Genomic DNA, 22,086 nt, shown 5'->3' with positions numbered 1-22,086 from the left:
TTCAACACACACACTACTATCCCAAGCCCAGGAAGCCAGTCACACAACAGAAAAGATTAGTGGTAGTGGAGCGGTCAAAAAGTTTTTTTTTATTGCCCCTCCTGCGGCAATCATAAATCCCTTTTGTCTGGCAGCCCTAACCCCACCTCAGCCCAGTTCAACCCACCTCCTTCTTGAGATCTCCCTCACTAAAGTGGAAGCTAGCCATGCCTAAAGGAGGCAGAGCTTTGGAGACTCTGATGGGAGAAGAGATGGGGGGCAGACGTATCCGGGGTGGGGGGAGGGGAGGGTGCCCGGGAAAGAAACCATTCGGGTCGCATTCCCTAGCCTCAACAAACCCAGCCTTCTGCCCTTAGGAAAAATGGCGGTCGGCGCAGCTGCACTTCCGGCCACGGAGCCAAACAAAATCGGGGCGGAGAAGAAACCGGAAGTGACCGCCCTTTTGACACTCCTCCCACCTCCTCTCCTCTTCCCAGCCTCTCCCGGGAGGATGAGGAGGCCTGGGGGCTGTGGCTGGTTTGCGGTTGCCGGGTGACAAGTCGGAGCCGGGACAGAGTGAGTGCTCGCTGCCTCGGCTGCTGGCCCGTTCGCTTCGCTCGGGGTGACCTTCGGGCGGCCAGGGACGGGGGGCGGAGAATCGTGCGCCGGAGCTCTGTGACGAGGCGCCGCCGCGGCTCTGCGGGAACGGAGCTAGCGAGCGGATTTGCAAGCGGGGGCCCTCGGCCAGGTCGGCCCGCGGAGCTCGCGAGGCCGGAGCCTGGAGCCCGGGGTTGGGGAGCCCGGTCTGGGGCTGGCGCTCGCGGGGGTAGGGGTGAGGTCCGGTCCCTAGCTCTGCTGGCGGCGTTCCAGCGCCCGGTGTGGAAGGCCTTTCCTGTGGAAGGTAGGTGTTCGCAGCCGGTAGAACCGGGTCGTTGCCCTCACCCCGCTGTTCCCACGCAGCTCCTTCACTGAGTCATTTCGTGACCCTTCGGAAGGCTTTATGGCCATTCTGCTCCGTTCCACACACATGCGTACCGGGACTGGACTAGCGTGTAATCGGTTGTTTGGTGTCTCTTTCATGAGAACTTGCCAGAAAAGAAAATTTGTTTTAACTTCTATTCTTCGAAGTTCTTGGTGCTTTGGCTGGTAACGTTAATGATCGCTTTAAGCGTTGCCTGCTTATTTGTTGTGATGAGAACTAATTTTTTTTAAACGTCGGAGTTACTTTATGATACTGGAATTTTGTTTCCTAACTGGGTATCCACCTCCACCCTCTAGAGCTCCAAGTTGAGAAACTTCTTGTTCCCGAACTTGTTCCATCTCACTAACCCTGTTCCTAAGCGTCCCGTGCAGTCACTGTTTGCCACAATTAGTTTCATCTTCTCCAAAGGGAAATAAAGGAAAAGTAGAAACTGCAACCAAGATTTTTTCCCATAGTTAATTATTTTAATGGACTACCCACTGAAAAGTCTTTTTTTTTTTTTTTTAAAGATTTTATTTATTTATTCGACAGAGAGAGATCACAGGTAGATAGAGAGGCAGGCAGAGAGAGAGGAGGAAGCAGGCTCCCTGCTGAGCAGAAAGCCCGATGCGGGACTCGATCCCAGGACCCCGAGATCATGGCCTGAGCCGAAGGCAGCGGCTTAACCCACTGAGCCACCCAGGCGCCCCTGAAAAGTCTTTAATAGCTTGTCTAAAACATTTCTCAGGAAACAATTATCCAAAAGTCTTTTGGCAGTTTAGTTTATTTCACTGGGGAGTTAATGCAGTAGGAAGGTGTCATTAATTTGCATGTCTTTATCATATAGTTTAACTTGCGCTTTTCTTTTTTCTTTTTTTTTAAGATTTTATTTATTTATTTGTCAGAGAGAGAGCGTGAGCGAAAGCGAGCACAGGCAGACAGAGTGGAAGGCAGAGTCAGAGGGAGAAGCAGGCTCCCTGCGGAGCAAGGAGCCCGATGTGGGTGGGACTCGATTCCAGGACGCTGGGATCATGACCTGAGCCGAAGGCAGCTGCTTAACCAACTGAGCCACCCAGGCGTCCCTATTTTTTCTTTTTAAAGATTTGTTTATTTTAGAGAGAGACAGAGGGAGGGAGTTGCGGGGGGAAGCAGGGAGAGAGAGAATCCTAAGCAGACTCCCCCGCCCCAGCATGGAGTTTGACGTGGGGCCGGATCTCCGGATCCTGAGATGCCAACCAACTACGCCACCCAGCCACCCCTAATTTGTGCTTTTCTGACTTTAATTTTCTTCCCCCAGTAACACAATGGCAGAAACTGCTTCTCCACTGAAGCACTTTGTGCTGGCTAAGAGGGCAATTACTACAATCTTCGACCAATTACTGGAGTTTGTTACTGAAGGATCCTATTTTGTTGAAGGTTAGTTTCTCTAAGTTTTTAAAATAATACGGTTGAAAGTATATGCAGGAGCTTTGTCCTTTCACCCTTAGTTACGGAACACGTATACAGGGCATTGCTCTATAGTCTAGGAGAAATGCCATAACAAATGAAACCCATTTCTGCCCTCCAAAGGAAGAAGATTGAGTGGTATTAATAACATAAGATATAAGTAGTTTTATGTATGATACCTGTAAGCACTTTATTATGTTATTAATGCTTTGAATCCTTATATCAATGCTGGGACAGATTTTAATTGCAATTATTGTATTTTTTTTTAATTTTATTTATTTGTCAGAGAGAGGGTACAAGCAGGAGGAACAGCAGAGGGAGAAGCAGGGACCCCAGTGTGGGACTTGATCCTGGGACCCTGGGATCATGACCTGAGCCAAAGGCAGACACTTAACTGACTGAGCCACCCACACATCCCTAATTGCAATTATTTTAAAGATGAAGAAACCAAGGCACAGAAAATTTAAGCAACTTGCCCAAGATCACCTCGCTAGTAAATGTCCGGACTAAAAATCAGGCAGGCCACAGTTAAGCCATTATACTTATCTCTTCCCCAAGTCAGCTGTTAGTCTAGATCTCAGACCTATCTTATCTTCTCAGACGAGGGTGGACCGTGGTGGGGGAAAGAGCAAAAGAAGCTTTCTTAGAGTGAGTGTCACTGTTCAAACAGGTTGGTGAGGAATGTCTTACTGGGGAATACTGCTTTGGAGGTAACTGTTAAAATCTTTTCTGGTTCTTAAGATTACATGACTATCAGGGGTACAGTGAAAAAGGAGGGATTCTATATACTTCTTCAGTGACAGTTGGGAAACAGTTGGGAGTCCAACTTTTTTCCTTATCCTTCCTCCCTCACCAGATTTTTAGCTTGAGGATAGCCCCTGTAATTTTTAATAATTTTGGAATTTAGGGGCGGGATTCTTATGACCTGTTGCAACAAGGCATTCACCTTTTACCAAATATTCAGATACTGTGGCATTTTTACTTTTCAAATGGCCATGTTAATATAGAGCAAAGCCAAAATACGCAAAATGTGTGCGTATCTTAGGTATTCCTTTGTATGACTAACCTAATAATCATTTTTATCACTTTTGCTAACACCATTTCAATTTTCTAGCAACATACAGGAATCCAGAACTTGATCAAGTAGCTACTGAGGATGATCTGATAGAAATACAGGGTTATAGAAACAAGCTTTCCATCATTGGTGAGGTGCTGTCTCGGAGACATATGAAAGTGGCATTTTTTGGCAGGTAATCCTTTATTGTTTCTCTCAAGGGTAGTTTCCAGAAATCAGCTTTTCTAAATCATATCTCCAACCTCGTTTCTTATGTTTCAGCAAGTGATATTCCTCCCCCTTTACCCCACAGAGTTTCTCCCTTTGCTAAATGCTAAAGCTATTAGCGTGAAAAAGCATTTGTTCATTTTACTTCTTGGTATAAAACGAAGCTTTCTAAAGGTCATTTGTATTTTTACTTTTTAAGGATGCTGATCTCTGAGAATTAGCTTCTTAGCCAGTCCAAAGAATAGAAATACAGATAAATGATATGTGTAACCTGTGACTTTTTAAAGTTTCTCTTAATTATCAGGTGTGCCTTCCAAAAGGATTCTGAGCCCCACGATTTCCAGAGGGAGAGTAGAAAGTGCCATTTGTTAACTATCTCGAGTGATAGAGCAATCTGTGACATAACTCATGTTCATTAAAGAGTAATTTGTTAACTTCCTGTGTAGTGTGCACTCTGATAGGCAGTAGGAATGCAAAGAAAAATGAGTAGGCCCATATCATGTGTTGTGTGTCAACAGAAAATGGATTTACTCGCTAAACTAACTTTTAAGTGCATCTTAGAGCTTTTTTTCAAGCACTTGTGAGTTCCTATACTTAGAATTCCCTTTGCCTTGATTTATCTATGTGTGACTCTCACTGTTCAGATCTCATCCTAAGTGTTACAACTTCAAATCTTCTCTGACCGCTCTGTCTGAAGTATGCCTTCTCAGTTATTCTCTTCTAAAGTGCCCCACTTATGCCCTTTAAACCTTTCCCACGGTGCTGTTTTATTTATTTATTTATTTAGGTCCACTTCTGCTTCACCTTATGGGCCTTACAGAATCTAGCATGAGGTAGGTCCATAAATAGGCCCTAATTCAAATTAGGGTGGAGTGGAAATGGAAAGGAAGAGGCCTTCTGATGAGGTGATGACTCCGTTGTCCTATTTGAGGAGAGATAGGTAATATCTTTGGAAGTGGAAAAGATCCAACCCAGATTTACGGAGATGCAGACTTTAGACCACAGTTTGTGATGGGAAGAATTTGCAATTGTGATGTCAAATTGTCACAAGATAAAAAGGCAAGGATAGATATATGAGAAAGGTGGAATTTGTGTTCTTTTGTTTTTCTGATATGTACTTTCCTAATATTTGTGTAAATCAGGTTGGCAATTTTGTAAAAAATGCAATCTGATGAAATTTCATCAAAGTTTGAATTCTAAAAAGGTTGGCCTTAGACCCAGTGAAAGAATAGTTTTTACTGTGAATGTTTTATTTTCATGATTTTATATATCATTCTTCAGGACAAGCAGTGGGAAGAGCTCTGTTATCAATGCAATGTTATGGGATAAAGTCCTCCCTAGTGGGATTGGCCATACAACCAATTGCTTCCTGAGTGTTGAAGGAACTGATGGAGATAAAGCCTATCTTATGACAGAAGGATCAGATGAAAAAAAGAGTGTGAAGGTATAATATTATTAGCAGCATAATGTATCTGAAATAATGTCCTTAACTTTTTTTTTTTAATTTGTAAGATGTCTATATTGCTGGACATAAAAGAACTATTAATACTTCTATTTGTAGCTTTAAAGCCATCACTGATATTTTGAATTCTCTAAATTTTTTTTGCTTCAGAGCTAAATCTTTAGAAGAATAGATCTTAAAGCATACCATATTAGAAGAATATCTTATTAGAAGAATAAAACTTGTCCTTAAAATAAATTAGAGTTCACTGGGGATGGTATGTGCTTTGGTGAGTGCTGTGAAGTGTGTAAACCTGGCGATTCACAGACCTGTACCCCTGGGGATAAAAATACATGTTTATAAAAAATAAAAAATTTAAAAAATAAATAAATAAATTAGAGTTAAAAGTTTGTTACATTTTAAAAATAATGTTCCCAGTGAAAACAGCATTTCTGAAGTGTATTGTTGCTATTTAATCTCAAATCTGATTTCATCTTTTGAAAGAAAACTTTGTTTAAAAAATGGGGCTCTGGAATGTTTTTGATGCATGTCTGTGCCTTTAGAATCTGTTTTATCTTTGGAGTATTTAGTAAGAACATTCATGAATAGATTTAATAGTTTTTTTAGATAAGGGCCAATGACAATTCCCTACCTTTCATAAATTTCTTTTTTTTTTTTTTTTAAGATTTTATTTATTTATTTGACAGAGAGAGAGAGATCATACGTAAGCAGAGAGGCAAGCAGAGAAAGGGGGGGAAGCAGGCTCCCTGCCCAGCAAAGAGCCGGATGTGGGGCTCTATCACAGGACCCTAAGATCATGACCTGAGCCGAAGGCAGAGGCTTAACCCACTGAGCCACCCAGGCTCCCTTTTCATAAATTTCTTAAGGAACCCAGTGCCACTAGTTCCTTCAGCCAAAAGAGGGAAAAAAAGTGTTTCTCAGTATTAACACTTTCTCTTAAGTCTTAAGATCTCTCCCACAAATGCAGAAGTTCAGTGTTTAAAATCCATCCCATATTAGTTTTTGCAAAACTAAGTTGAATTCACTGGTGTAGTTATTGTTCTGTGAGTTTACTGTTTGATTTAGCTCAGGTAACTCAATCTGCCTAATACCTTTCAGATTAGTTATGGGGAATAAAGGAGGTGATGTTTATGAAAATATTTTCAGATTTTTAACCTATCCAAATGAAGGAATCACTTCTTAATCAGGATTTTTACCGAATCCAAATTTAAACTACTGGTGGCTTTAGATCCTCAGTAAAATGTACTATGATATTTTAAAGTAATCATCTCCTCTTTCTTGGTCTGTACTCTCTACTTCCAGTCCACTTCCTTCATGCCCTTTTGCACCTCTCCCCTACTCCAGAATTTAAATTTGTTTACCTCAAGTTGAGGCCTGCTTTAAGGTATAGACTTGGAGTCTCATGCTGTAGTTGTTTACTTAGTAAAAGAAATGCAATAGTAATAGCTAATATTTCACTGTACACTAAGTACCAGGCAATATTCTAAGTACCTACAGTAACTCAAACCTCACCACAGCTCTGTCAGATAGGTGCTTTTATTATCTTAATTTTACAGACCAGGCATCAAGATTTTAGTACAAGTTTATAATTCAGTCAAAAAGTTTATGAAAGCAAGCAAAAATAAAACCATTGACAATAACATTGTCACTATGGAGATTTACCTCAGCCGTGATCAGGACTGTTGTGCCCATTTGAAAATAGATGTTTCCCTTTAAAAATTGATACCTCTACATCTCATTTGTATGTGTACTAGTGTCCGTTCCTTGAATATTAATTTTATATTAAGCTCTTTGTATTGTATATTTAACACATACATGAATAGTATTAAAGTAACACATTAATAAATTAGCATATGTCAGAAATAATCTTGAGAAATAGAAATATTTTAGTGAATTCAGATGGAAAGAGAAGGCATAGTCATTGATGTCAAGTAGGTTTATGTGAATAAATAACCAGCTAGTGAAAAAAATCCTTTATTAAAAGAATATGTCTTGAGCTTCTCTTGTATTGTTTTGGTCTTATTACTCTGGTGTTTTTAAACCTATTTTAGTAATGTTTCTTCTATTTCCACCCTTTAACTACTGAGCAGTGCGTTTTAGAAGAGACAGAAAATACAGTTGGGCAAAAAGAAACTTCAAAACTCACATGTTTCCTAAAACCAGTGGAAAATTCTTATGGTATAGAGTTAAATGTGTTTCTTTGTATTTTGTAAACAAAATGGTTTCATGTGTGTTATTTTTTTTGACTTGCCTTTTTTTTTTTTCTTAATATATTGTAAATTTGCTTTCATACATACAATATCAATATCGGGTATTACATAGCATTCCATTGCCAGAGTTCACTTATTGGGCATTTAAAATGTTACTATCTCTGATTATTTTTGCAGAGTGGATGACTAAACTGTTTTTAAGAGTATCTGTTTTCCCCCTTCTTGGTAATTCTAAAACTCAGTTTCTCAAGATTGCTGAGATAGTTTTATTTACAGTTATTTAAAGTTCTGCTTTTTGTATATGTTTTGCAAAAATAAATGTACCAGATCATAGTGTTTTTCATTTTTATTGAGTTTTATTACAAGCAGAGTTTTGTTCATTTCTTTCCCTTCCACTTTAGACAGTTAATCAGCTGGCTCATGCCCTTCATATGGACAAAGACTTGAAAGCTGGCTGTCTTGTACATGTATTTTGGCCAAAGGCAAAATGTGCCCTCTTGAGAGATGACCTGGTTTTAGTGGACAGGTAAAATTACATATGAATTGCATTTTCTCCTTGTAAAAGTTTATTTGATAGAATAGTATTGCTTGTTTTAAAGTATAATACATAAAGATTTAAATGTTTAGTTGCTCCTTTGTTCTCACTTGTTAGATTGTTAAGAAACAGAAAAGGTGTTGGTTTATGTTTTTTACTGGTTATATAAAGTGCCAGTTGCTTTGTCTAATTCTATTAGATGAAATTTCAAGGATAGCCACTTTTCTCCCCCCTCTACCTTGTAGTTTGGATAAATAGCTGGGGCTTAGAGATTGCCTAATTCTAAATGACTATGTAGGTACCTCTGATTAGGTAAATCTTTTTATCTAGTAATACCTCTTTTTTTTTTAAGAATTGAAAGAACACATGCATAGAGTGTGGGGTGGGGACGTGTGGGGTGGGGACGTAGAGTGTGGGGTGGGGATGGGGTGGGGACAGGGTGGGGACGTAGAGTGTGGGGTGGGGACGGTAAAGGGAGGGAATTTCAAGCAGACTTCACACAGAAGCATGGTGTCCAATGCAAGACTGTCACCACCCTGAGATCACAACCTGAGCTGAAACCAGTAGTCCAACGCTTAACTGACTGAGTCACCCAGGCATAATAAATTAATGCTTAAGGCCCAAGTTTCCCAGAATAGCTTAATGGACAGTTTACATAGATTTTTTAATTGTTCAGGAATTAATTGAATACTTCTGGAATTTTGTTTCAACTCTTCTGATGAGTCTTCATTTATTATATGTTCTTTTACTATATTGGTGCTAAGTAAAATGATAATGCACATTTGCTAAGCAATGTCCTTAACTAAAAAAAGTAGTTAAATGATTTTTCAAAATTTTGGTATGCTCTTTTGTTTTCTTTGGTTAAAATTTCAGTGTTGTGTGGAAACCATTTTAGTTTTGGTGATGGGCTTTTAATTTTGCTTTATTTCATGGCCAGACTATGTCCATGACCCCAACCTCTCATCTTTCTACATTGTCACAGTGGGTAGATAGTTATATTATAATTTTTATTGTATAGTATATTAAACTTAGGTTTTAGCAGAGGGTGTTTTATTATTTATGCTCATGAGCATTTAAATATTCTCTCAGCTGTACTGGACATAGCTACTTACATCTTTGATTTTGGTATATATTAGCCATTTTGGGGGGGGGGGTTGGAGGGTTTTTTAGCACTTATTTTTCATCCTTCCAAACCATGAGGATTTAAAAGATTAAAATATTGACTGTGTTACTTACTTTGTCAAAAATCAGAAGGTTATTTGTTTTTATCTTAAAGATTTACTTATTAGAGAGGGTGTGTCGTGTGTTGTCGTCTCCCCCCCCCCACAAGGAGGAGGGAGGGGGAGAGGGAGAAGCAGGCTCCCCACTGAGCAGGGATCCAGTGACTTGGACTCCATCCTAGGATCCTGGGATCGTGACCTGGGCTGATGGCAGACTGTAACTGACTGAGCCACCCAGGTGCCCAAGGTTACTTCTTTCTAGTAAACAACTTTTTTTTTTTTTTTTTTTAAAGCATTTGTTTAAGTTTTCAATTGAATAGGCTCTGGGAGTTCTTTGTCAGCAGAATAGATATGGAAGTTTATAAAACACAGATTCAGCTTGTCACAAGTGTTTTTTTATAGGTGGAAAAAGTAGATCTCTTGGGCTTTGTGCTGAAAACTGGTGGAAATCCTGGCCTTTAGACTTCAATTTATAAAAGCTTTATAAAATGTCTTTTATAATCAAATTTTCTTTTTTTAAAAATATAAAATACAATATTATCTTATTCCCATTAGTCCCGGTACAGATGTCACTACAGAGCTGGATAGCTGGATTGATAAGTTTTGCTTAGATGCTGATGTCTTCGTTTTGGTAGCAAACTCTGAATCAACACTAATGAACACGGTAGGTTAAATAATATTATTATGTATGAGTGGTAGGAAATGAGATGGTGTCTTTTCTGAAGAGTGAGGGAAATCCAAATCATGGATTAAAAAGAACCTCTAATATCAAGAGTGAACAGAGGAATTTGTGTTTCCGTGGGACTGGAAAAGTTGTTGCTGGCCTTCTTGAGTGTTCCCATTGGGAATCTAGGGTTTGATGTCTCTCGCTTCTAGTGAATCTTTAATTAAATGCAAGGTGTGATATGTGTGTGGTATTGACATTGATTGTGGTTATTTGCCGGTTTCAGAAGAAATGGGCACCAGATTGTCAGGGTGATGATTTCAGTCTTTTGAATAAAGTTTAACACTCCCATCTCACACCCTCCCCCCAGTCCCCACATCTGGCAGGCAAGGCTTTTCATACTTCTAGTTTTGTCAACCCTTCCCAGCTTTACTTGTGTGTACTCTAGGTTTTGGCTTACCTGTGTCCGTTATACGCCGCTGTCAGATTTAATAGATTCGATTATTTATCCAGGCTGTCTAGAGCCATACTCATCCCAGATAAACTCCAGGGTTTATAGATATCTAATATCTAAAACTATAGTATGGTTTTTAAAAATTGTCATTCCTCAAAAGCATATAAATGGCCAAACACCATTATAACCTAGGTGTTACTAGCAAGACCTCTGGTTTGCCACTGGTACTAGCTTTTGTATAACCTGATCTATATCACATGGACCAGGCTGCTATGACAACATGGACAGTTGTTTATAATCTCATGATATGAGAAACAGATAAATGCTTAAAATCTTTGTTAGAATAACGCCATTTGAATTACATTCTGACTTCTGTGTCTTTGTTTATGCTATTCTTTGCCCACAATTCTTCCTCTACTCCCAGCTTATCTTTCAGAAAGCCATTATCAGTACTTCTAAGCACATCTTTATCATCACTCCCTTCTTTATGGAGCTTTTCCTAATTCCAACTGGTTATGGTGTCTCTTTCCTTTAAATAAGCATAGTATGTATTTTAGCATTTAAGGCACATACCTTTCTCTGTTGTTTATTATTATGTGCATAGGTCTTACATTGTTATTCTAAATCTTCAAAAAGATTTGAGGTAGCTTTTTGAAAATGTTGACTATAATATCCAGCAGTATCTGTTATGCTCTGCACAATAGTAGAGGCATAGATATTTATTAAATTGAATTTCAGAAAAGACTCATGGCAGGAGCAGGAAAATCTTCACTCTTGCCATCTTACAATTTAGTTTTCTCATCTTGGAGAAGTGTAATATTCAGTGATTTGGGATCCTTTATCGGTGGGTATGAATCCACTGTTGTCTTAATGGTTCAAACTTTAAGATTAGAAGAACTTCAACTATAAATGTAAATATAAAATAGCTGTTAAAAGTAAACATATCTTGGGTATTTGATGTTTTTTAGGAAAAGCAATTTTTTCACAAGGTAAATGAACGACTTTCCAAGCCTAATATTTTCATTTTGAATAATCGTTGGGATGCCTCTGCATCAGAGCCAGAGTATATGGAAGACGTAAGTTATTTTTTCTTTTAAGTTATGAGCTGTAGTCATGTACATTGTTATCTGAGAAAACAGTATACCTTATAGAACATCCTACGTAGCTGTTCTTTTACTTGAGAAAAGACTTAGTGGTCAAGACCAGGCTATTAAACTACTTTGGAGGAAAATTGTTATAGAAGTGTACTATCTAATCATTTTAGATAATGAAACTTTGTTTTGTTGTAGTTTTTTTGAAGTATAGCATAACAAAAAAGTGTGTAGATCCTAAGTGTCCAGTTCAGTGAACTTTACAAATTGAAGTTCTTTCAATTTGTAAAGAACTTCGATTTGTGTCAGGATCCAGCTCAAGAAACAGAACTCAAACTCAGGAATTGAAAGAACCTCAGTTTGTGTCAGGATCCAGCTCAAGAAGCAGAACATTGCCAACACCCCCCTCCAGTCTTGTCCTATCTCATAAGAATGAGCACTTACATGACTTCTGACATCCTTGATTAGTTTTTTGGTTGTTCAGCTTTATGTAATGGAATCATATAGTATCTGCTTTGTGTCAGGTTTCTTCTGCTCAACATTACATTTGTTATTGCATCCATACTCTTGGGCATGGTTGAAGTGCAGTGTCATTACTGTATAGTATTTCAGCCTTTGAATTTCTACATTTGATTTATTCATTCTGCTAGTGACAGGCATTTGGGTAAACTTCCTAGATTTAGCTGTTATAAGTAGTGCTGCTCTACATATTCTTACATGTGTGTCTTTGGTGCACATAGGTATATATTTCTGCTGGGTATATTCCAGTGCTTCTCGGTCTGAGGGGTTGGGCAGTTTTGATCTCTAGGGAATATTGGGCCATGTCTGAAGATATTTTTGATTGATACAGCTCTGGGAGTGTGCTACTGGCATCTGTTTGGTAGAGGCTAAGAGCTGTTAAAAGTCCCATAACAGAACAACCCTCCCAACCAAAATGTCAGTACTGCAGAGATCAGTAATTTGTGAGTATATATCTAGGAGTAGAATTGCTGGTAGAGAATATGCTGCTTCAGTAAACACAGCCCAAGAGTTTTCTAAAATGCTTGTACCAGTCTATACTCCCAAGCAGATTGAGAGTTCCAAGTGATTTATATATCCTTACCAACAGTTGTATTTTTTTGTTGTTTTAAATTTTAGTCATGCTGGTGGTTTTAGAAACTTTTTTTTTTTTTAAGATTGTATTTGTTTGTCAGAGAGAGAGAAAGCACAAGCAGCAGGAGTGGCAGGAGAAGTAGGCTCCCTGCAGAGTAAGGAGTCCAATATGGGACCCCATCCCAGGACTCTGGGAACATAACCTGAGCCAAAAGCAGATGCTTAACCGACTGAGCCACCCAGGCATCCCTAGAAATTTCTTTTTAAAAAGAATAGAGTATCTGGAATTTGGTCTGTGGTCTATAAATAATATTTAATTTGCCTGATAATTTCTTTTTTTGACTTTAATCACGATTTGTGTTTACTTACAAAAAAATTAAAATTTACACAGTCCCATCACTGTTTACATGTTTGATTATGTGTTTTCATTCTTTCCCCTACCCCCAGAATTATAATTTTGTTTAATATGAAGCTTTATATATCCTGCTATTATTAACGCATGTGGTCATACTTTTGCAAATTGGGATCTCATTTAATCATCAGAGATTTAGGAAATATCATCCACAGATTGTTTTTTTCCATTCTTATTTAGCTTAGTTCCCTTATCTTAGGCACAATGCTAGAGGCTGTACCCTAACTAGTTTTACTCTTAGTCTTATTTTTTCTTTAATTTTTAATTTTCTTTAAAGTTTTAAGTAATCTTTGTATCCCACATGGGGCTCAAACTCACAACCCCAAGATCAAGTCACATACTGTACTGACTAAACCAGCCAGGCACCCCTCTTAATCCTAATTTTAATACCTAAGTGCTAATCTTAAACCTAACATTGCAACCCTAATCCCTAGCTAATGCATTCTCCCCAAATTTAATTCTCAGTGTTTTAAGAAAGATAGACTATTTGGGATGCCTGGGTGGCTCACTTGGTTAAGCGACTGCCTATAGCTCGGGCCATGTCCCCCATGGAGCTCCTGCTCAGCAGAGAGTCTGCTGCTCCCTCTGACCCCCCTACCATGCTCTCTCTCTCTCATATAAATAAATAAAATCTTTAAAAAACAATCACTGAAAGAAAAATAGACCATGTTCTGATTTTGCAATAAAAATAGCTTCATTGTAGCAAATTATTTGTAGCATTTATTTTCTGATCTCAGAGATATTAATAGCTTCATTTAAAAATATTTGGAAAACAAGCATAAGAAAGAAAAATGCCCCACCTGCTTTGTGGTTGTTGCCTTCATGCCAACTATTAATTTTCACAATATGTATATACATATTTCTTCTTTGTAGTATAGTCATGTATGTCAATAATACAGAAATAAGAACATTTTCCCATGGCAGTAAGTATTATTATTTGTCAATACTATGTTTGGAAATGGCATCATGGTATTTGTTGGTCCATCAGAATTTTAAGTGGTCAAAGAAGGATCATTACTCTAAGAGAAAGTATTCTGTCAGCAAGTATCAAACTTCATTTATTAGAATTTTTGGGTTTCTTAAGTGTATTGGAGATACTACTATAATATCACTATAAATGGAGCTAAGTAAAGGCCTGTAGCAGTCATTACATTTGTTTACTTCGGTACCCTGTTTTCTCTAGGTACGTAGACAGCACATGGAAAGATGTCTGCATTTCTTGGTGGAGGAGCTTAAAGTTGTGGATCCTTTAGAGGCACAGAATCGTATTTTCTTTGTTTCTGCAAAGGAAGTTCTTAGTGCTAGAAAGCACAAAGCACAGGGAATGCCAGAAGGTGGTATGTATTAATATAGATTGTCTTTTGAAATACAAGAATAGTTGTAGAAATAACTGCTATAAATCTTACTTTGCTGTATCCTAGGTTTTAAACTCTTCACCTAAATATTACAGGTGGGGCACTTGCTGAAGGATTTCAGGCGAGATTACAGGAGTTTCAGAATTTTGAACAAATCTTCGAGGTAGGAATTTTGTGTATGTATTGACTAATATAAAACCCTGTCATTGGTTGGAGAATGATCATAATCCTCTGTTTCCTCTATTTATCTTTGTCAAATAACCTTTGCTTGCTGTTATTTAGTATAGTTACTGCTACAGCAAGTGAAACAAGTTTGAAGAAAGGAAGTCCCTGCAAAATCTGTAAGAATTGAGAATTAAAGATTATAATTTCTCATTTTTTCTTATATGGTTGTATTCAAACGGGAAACTGTTTTTTTAATATTGCATGTGTTGTGCAGTGAGTGAAATTCTCTTTATTCAGTAATTTGAAGCAAGATTAAATAAATGAAATTGCTATTGGAATGCGTAATGGAGCAAAGTGAAGATCATGTTTTTCTTTTGTTAATGTCATTTTACTGAATTTATTACATTTTAAGCTGTGTCATTACCTGTTTATTCTCCACATTTTATGTCAAATGTCCTAAACAAATGAGTACAAAAATAATTAGGATACAGGGTATTCTGTAGTATAGGAATCTGGTAGGAACTACTGGGCACACAAATAGCTAATGTATTTGCAGCACTGGGAAGGAAGGACACTTATTTCTATTTTGGTGCAGGCATTTTATTCAGAGACATTAAAACTCATCCTACATTTAACTGAAAAAAGTTCTTTAGATGTTAATTTCTAAGCTCTTATTTAGCCCTTTTTAATCTAGCTCTGTTTAGATTACATATCCCCTTTTCACCCATGTATGAACATGAAGACTTCAGAACTAAGAAAAACTTCTTTTGTAATTCTTCCTTTAAGTTGTAACAGCTTTAATAGCAAGGATGTGAAAATGTTGAATGTACTTGGCAGAATTTTTTAAATTAAACATTTGGTCGCTATCCCCCATCTTTAATTTGGTGAGTTGGAAATAGACTATTAAGTAGATGAAGACAGCATACGTAGAGAAGGAAAGTCCACACTAGTGGAGACCTTGGTAAGATGTCTCTAAAGTCAGAGCTCCTGAGATATTAGCATATGTCATCCTAAGCTAAACCATAGATTGCATGAATTCCCAGTCACTCCAAGACCATTGTTTATGTTCTTTCCTTTTTCTTTCACAAGATTCAGTGCTCTCCTCACCTTTCTCAATTATTTCATCCATGGGAAAAATATTGGGGAGAGGATCTTTTGTTCTGTCTCCCTTTGTCTTACTTATTGACCTTTCTTTCCTTCTTTCTATGTGTATTAGATATTTGTCACTGATTTCTCCTACTAAATCATATTGTTCTCATATGCATTTATAACCTCTTTCATATTGGTTCCTGCTACCCAGACAGAGTATCTCCTTGAAGAAGTGGGAATGAGAAGAATAAAAAGCTATGCTGTAGAACACTGGTTCCCAAACCTTGGCTGATCATGAGAATCACATGAGGTGCTTTAGAGAACTGCCTGAATTATCCCAGAGGACGATCCAGTGGGGCATGGGATGGACCTAGCAATCCGTATATATTCACTTGCTCCCCAAGTGAGGGCAATAATCAGGCAGACCTAGGAATTACTGTTTTTAATGTTTTTAGAAGAAATTTGGCAGTTTTTTATTGTAATAGTTCATTTGGGAGTCTAAAAATTATGTATAGAAAAAACCATGTGCAAGAACTTTACATAAAGTCATAGAGAATATCAGACCTTAGAATTTGAAATGTTTATTCAATTAAAAGTATGATAGATTTAATGTAAGAATCAGCTAGAAATTATTTGAACTTACCTAAAGAAATAAATAGATGGGCAGAAAGTCTTGTCTTGGTGGCCAAAGCATTTTTTGATGATTACTTGTTTCAGCTTTTTTTCCAGAGTGAAATTAGTTACTTCTTAAATCAATTTTCATAATTTAAGACTTCTATAAATTGGGGCATTTTTAAGAATTTATAATTTAGTAGGATAAAATTGTTCATTTTTAAAACTTCTGTATTTTTTCTCATATCTATTTAGACATACGTACATGTAATGTATATATTCTATTTTTTTCTTTTTTCCTTTTTTTAAAGATTTTTATTTATGTATTTGACAGAGACACAGTAAGAGAGGGAACACAAGCAGGGGGTACTAGGAGAGGGAGAAGCAGACCTCCCGCCGAGCAGGGAGCCCGATGCAGGGCTTGATCCCAGGACCCTGGGATCATGACTTGAGCCGAAGGCAGATGCTCAACACCTGAGCCACTCAGGTGCCCCCACATGTATATAGTCTAACCTTAATTGGATTTCCCAGTGATTTAACTGCTCTGCTCTATCCTCCAAACACCTAGCCCCAGCTTTTAGTTAATTTTTCCATTCATAAATAGCAGGTTTTGGTTTTTATTCATTAAATTCTATGTTAATCTTTAAACATAGTTTCTCCTGACTTTTTTATACTTTTTTTTAAGTGGAATTGTCTTTTTGTTTTTTTCTTTAGGGAAGAATTTAGGGCTGTGAATTTGTGATGTAACTTTGGACATATACCACGGGTTTCAGTATCCAGTTTAGTTTTCATTGTTTTTAATAGTTTTTAATTACAGTTGTTGGCATTTTCTCTTCAATACAGGAGTTGCTCAGAATAAGATGTTTTGATTCTTTTCATCTAACTTTTGGTTATTTATTTTTGTTTTCTTTGTATTGTGGTCACAGAATGTGTCTTATATATGTATTTTCTCTTTGTTTTTAGAATTCACTTTTTTTGGAGTCTTAGAAAATGATTTTTGTGAAAAGAAAAATTGCACCAAGTTTACCATTTTTAGTGGTCTGATATTTGCCATAGACTTTTTGGGTTTCATTTGGTTCTTGAGGAGCAAAACATTATAGGAACATTTGGAGTATCAAGTTAAAATAAGGCTTGAAAATTAAATCCATTAAAATCAATCAAAATCGGTGTTAATTCTGTCAGCATGTTTCTTATTATTTTAAACCTGTATTTGAACAAGTGTATATTCTAAAGATAATTTAGAAATCTAAATACCTTTGCTCAAATATTTGGCCATTAGCTATTCTTAATAGTTTTGATTATAAGATGGAAAACAGGTATAAGATAATTCTACTCTAAAATGTCAGTGACTTAGTTGTAAAGGACCTTCTGGGACAACTGGTGAAATCTGAAAATGGACTGTATGTTAGGTTAATAGTATTTACTGTCCCAGTGAATGCAGTGATTGTTTCTTGGTCGTATAGGAAAATGATCCCATTCCTAATAAGGCATGTTAATATATTTAGTAGTGAAGTTGTGGTGTCTGCAAAGAAGTGTCAGATTGTTCAACAGGAAAAAAATATCTATAAAAATATATGCATAGCTCTCTATATAGATATATCTGTATGGAGAGGGAGACAGATGGGAGAGGTATATTGTATAGTAGTATTTTTTCTTGCATTGCCCTTTCAATTTAAAATCTTTAAAAATAGGGGCGCCTGGGTGGCTCAGTGGGTTAAGCCTCTGCCTTCTGCTCATTTCATGGTCTCAGGGTCCTGGGATCAAGCCCCGCATCGGGCTCTCTGCTCAGCGGGAAGCCTGCTTCCCCCTCTCTCTCTGCCTGCCTCTCTGCCTACTTGTGATCTCTTTCTTCCTGTCTCCAATAAATAAATAAAATTTTTAAAAATCTTTAAAAATAGTAAGTTGGGAGTGGTGAATAGCATATTATTGGGTGTTTGGGGTCTGTTAAGAGGATTTGACAGTAATTTTATGTCTTAATTATATATAAGTATTAATATCTATAAATCTATGACTGTAATTAACTACCAGCTGGCTTCTTTAGATATTATTAGAAAGTTAGAAAACAAACAAAAAAAGTAAGTTAGAAAACTATCTTAACTGAGATACAATTGGGATTTAAAATGGTTTGGTACAGTATTTTAACCTTCTTGGAAAATTAGAGTTCCTGATAAAGTAAGTCTGGAAGCTGCTGCTCACTATGTATGTTCCTGTGGGGATTCATAAGCTTATTAGTGTAGTGAGAGTTCTGAGAAATAATGCAGTTTTAAAAACCCATATTTAAATTAACATTTCTCACACCTCAGAATAGAGTATTTCTTTTGCAGGTTGACTTGATATTTTTGTGATCAGTGGGAATATCAGTGTAAGATACCCATTTCTAAACTAGAAGGAGTTTGTTTATTTATTATTTTAACTAGTTATTTATATTAACTAGTAGTTTATGTCTCTCTGTTAATTCATGACATTATTGTATATTTTTAAAATCAAGGAGTGACTTTTATATTGCCTAATAACTTTTGAAAATATTTCTTTCTGGTCTAGCTCTAATACTGTGCTGTTACCTATAAATTTAGGTCTTCATTGCTGATATCTAGATCTGCTTCATCGAGGAATATAGGATTTCTTTTAACCTTTTTTTCTTTTAAAAATATTTTTATGCTTTTATTGTTTTTATGGAGGTTAATTTGTCATTTTATGAGGTGCAGTTATTTAAAGAAAATCAGAGCTTTGTTTTGGTTGTTAAAAATAAGCAGTTTAACTGTTTAATATTGTGTACTTATTGGTGGTTTTTCTGTAGGCACATAGAGAATGGGAATACCATAACTTCCTACAACTAGTCTTTTCAGGATTAGTGATGTTGAGTGATGTATAAATAAGTTTAACCATGAACAAAAGTTAGGCTATCCAGTGGAAGAAAGTCATAGGTTTAAGTTAAGGTTTTATAAAGTGTTAAGGAAATGAATTACCCTCAATGTCCTATAACTAAAGAAGTGAATCTGTTTTTATTTCATACCTCATAGTACCACAGAGGACAGCTAAAATGGCAGAAGAAATTATAAAAGTTTTTTCTATCTTAGTGAATTGAATAGGTAATCATTTTAGAAATGTGAAGGCTCTAGGTTATAAATAGTGTATTGAATGAACATACTAGTGATTTCAAAATAAATACTTTGGTATTAAGTGAATACTTTTTAAAGCTTGAAAGCTGTTTATTGTGATGAAAGATAGTTAACACAATTTATACTGGTTGCAGTGAAAAGAGGTTCAGGAAGATGAATTCATGGAAATCATGGAAAGTTGGGGTATATTCTCAATTTTTAAAAAAATTTATCACAGGGAATAAATGTGACTTCTACGAAACACCTATTGTAGTTACTGCTGCTGTGATACAGACAAGTGATTGTTCAAAGACCAGATGACCTTCTTCTGTAAACACTTGTAGTTGTTTTTAGATGTTATGTCAGTGCAGAATTTAACTTTCTATAAAGTAAGAATGAGTTTTAATATAATTTTGTAAGTTTTCAGTGATGAATTCAGAGTAAATATTTTAGATAATAGTATTCAGATGTATTGAAATTGAAACAAGTTTTATAGTATAAATGTGTCCATTACTATATGTGATGCATTCTACCGTATTCTATTTAAAAACAAAAAACAAAAAAAAAAAAACAGTGGTCATGAAACCAGATTTGTACAGCTGTGAATGGTTTATGAGCTACAATTAGCTTAAAGATGAAACAAATAAGATAGGGCATCATTCGAACCTGTTTGCACAAACTATAGAGCAAGGACAATAATAGGATTATCTTTGAAATAGCTGTAGGTATTTTTTAAACAATATTATTATTTCGGTTGCTTGTTGCTAAAGACTTTTTTTCATGTTCAAGTTTTAATACAAGTCCTAATTTCTAATAACTATGTTCTATCATCAACTGATTTCTTAAAATGTGGAATTCTCATTCATAACTCAGTTAAGAACTTCATTAGGTTATCTATTGTAAGCATGAGAAAAATTAAGACAGACTAGAAATAGATTAAAGGCAATCCCAATAAAGTTAGTAATTTTAATGGAGAAAACTTTAACATTGACAACAGTACCCTGCTTATTCATTTATTTTTTAAAATATAGTCAAAAAACCATTGCACATTACTGTGTAAAATTACACAAAGATATGAACTTGCTGTTAATACCCTTTTTACTTTTGATTTCTTGTAGGTTTTTTAACCTTTGTTATTTTAAGTTCTTTTTATTATGCATTTATTTTCTGCCCTTATGTTTTGGTTATCATTACAAACAGCAAGTTTTTGTGTTTAAATTCCTGAAAATGTTGGGATGGAATTACAGTAATGTGTTATGGCTTGGGCCCTCGCAGGAGTGTATCTCGCAGTCAGCAGTGAAAACAAAGTTTGAACAGCACACTATCAGAGCTAAACAGATACTAGATACTGTGAAAAACATAATGGATTCAGTAAACGTGGCAGCAGCAGAGAAAAGGTATGAATTCATTTTATTGCAAAATAAAAATGTCAGTTCATGTCCGTATAAATTCCTTAAACTAAGGTTTTAAATTGTTATCTTTTAAATACTTTAGCACTTAAGTCAGCAGCCTACTTGCATGGTTTTAAATGAATATTTGAAATTGTAAATATTTATTCTACAACCTTAACATCATTTGCATTTCCTGGAACCCATTATTCTCAAGAGTTATGATTTTAACGTGCTTCATAGTTTTAAAATATCTTTAAGGCAGTGGAAGAACAAGTGGAATATTTTGAAGAAATCCAAAAAGCAGGTGGACCTCTTTTTATATTCAACCTATGACACATTTTTCATGTTTATACACTGATACCTAGAAATCTCTCTTTGATGCCAGTTGTGGTTTTTTTATCAACTGGTAAACAAGGCGATATTACCTGCCAGCCAGAAGGTCAGTTTGGTAAGCACTACCCTATATGTCATTGTACTGCACTGTTACTCCATTTATGACATAAAGATGAAAGTAAATTCATGAAATTGCTAACACTGAGGAAAAGGCTAGTTCTCACAGACTTGGTACACTTGAAACAAAGCTGAGGTTATTAGATGTGATCCCGGTATTAGATGTGATACGGAATGTTAAGCCTTAATTGAACAGTTAGTGGCCTTAAGCCAATCAAGGGAAAGATACAAAGCATCAGAGATTAAGAGGACATTAAATTGGGAATTTTAAATGCATCTGATCTTACTGGGAACAAATACACCTAAATCTCTTGCCTAATTATGACACTTCTCCTGGAATGCATCATATACAAAATTAGAGAATTTCTAATAAATGAAACACAAGAGTGAGAACTCAAGAGTCTGATCTCGGGCCCTGTGCACTGTTTCTATGAGATTATTTTATTATTTATGCCTCTTTCAGCTCAGTTGTTTTATCATAGTAGCCAGAGTGAGCATTTGGTCCACCAGTTGACCTTAATATTACTGATTTTAAAAATACAGGACATTGAACTATACACAGCACAAAGAACATGTGATTTGAGAATGGTTTATATAATCATGTCTTGGGAACTCTCTTAGCTGAAGATAATTTTTAAAATGCTCAGGTCTTTGTTTTCCTAGATCCTGTAGTGGTTGACAAATTTTCTATAAAAACTAGATAGTAGATCTTTTAGGCTTTGTGAGTTGTACTTTCTCTTTTGCAACTAGTCTGTTCTGCAGTTTTAGGGCAAAGGTAGTCATACAGATGATAGGCATATGAGGCATATGAATGGTCATGGCATGGCACAAACTAGCAGCTGGCTGGATTTGGCTTTCAGGATGCCATTTGCTGACCCTGTTTTTTAAATGAAGTCATTATTTTTATTGTGACTGTTCGTATCTGTGTTTGGAGAGTCCTTATTTGGGATTTGGATGCTACATGCACAGACAAAGTAGTTTATATTCGATCCTCTAGAAAATACTTTGTAAATGAAATATTATTTGAATCATTTTAGATGTGAAATGTAAGTTTTGGATTTTTTTTTGCCACTGTATCATGCCAGCAGATGGTTCATTACCTAAGTGAATGCCCTAGC

General features: G+C 36.4%; 1 protein-coding gene across 3 annotated transcripts in view; it reads left to right on the top strand.

The window, feature by feature from the left end:
• The first annotated feature begins 413 nt into the window (after window positions 1-413).
• MFN1 (mitofusin 1) overlaps window positions 414-22,086 on the top strand; it is a 32,491-nt gene continuing 10,818 nt past the window's right edge. For 2 of the 3 annotated variants that reach the window (XM_059163415.1, XM_059163413.1), the window contains exons 1-10: window positions 414-555; window positions 2,238-2,356; window positions 3,501-3,636; window positions 4,950-5,112; window positions 7,742-7,866; window positions 9,651-9,759; window positions 11,182-11,289; window positions 13,992-14,145; window positions 14,259-14,326; window positions 20,403-20,524. In XM_059163415.1, the coding sequence (XP_059019398.1) occupies window positions 2,245-2,356; window positions 3,501-3,636; window positions 4,950-5,112; window positions 7,742-7,866; window positions 9,651-9,759; window positions 11,182-11,289; window positions 13,992-14,145; window positions 14,259-14,326; window positions 20,403-20,524 (1,097 nt within the window). In that variant the 5' untranslated portion in view covers window positions 414-555; window positions 2,238-2,244. Of the gene's footprint in view, window positions 556-592; window positions 881-2,237; window positions 2,357-3,500; window positions 3,637-4,949; window positions 5,113-7,741; window positions 7,867-9,650; window positions 9,760-11,181; window positions 11,290-13,991; window positions 14,146-14,258; window positions 14,327-20,402; window positions 20,525-22,086 lie in introns of those variants that run through there. The other variant, XM_059163414.1, reaches the window with a different exon arrangement.

This window comes from Mustela lutreola, chromosome 2 (assembly GCF_030435805.1).
Source record: "Mustela lutreola isolate mMusLut2 chromosome 2, mMusLut2.pri, whole genome shotgun sequence".
Lineage (NCBI taxonomy): Eukaryota > Metazoa > Chordata > Mammalia > Carnivora > Mustelidae > Mustela > Mustela lutreola.
The sequence above is the reverse complement of the archived record's forward strand: the minus strand, read 5'-3'. Positions and strand labels throughout refer to the sequence as shown.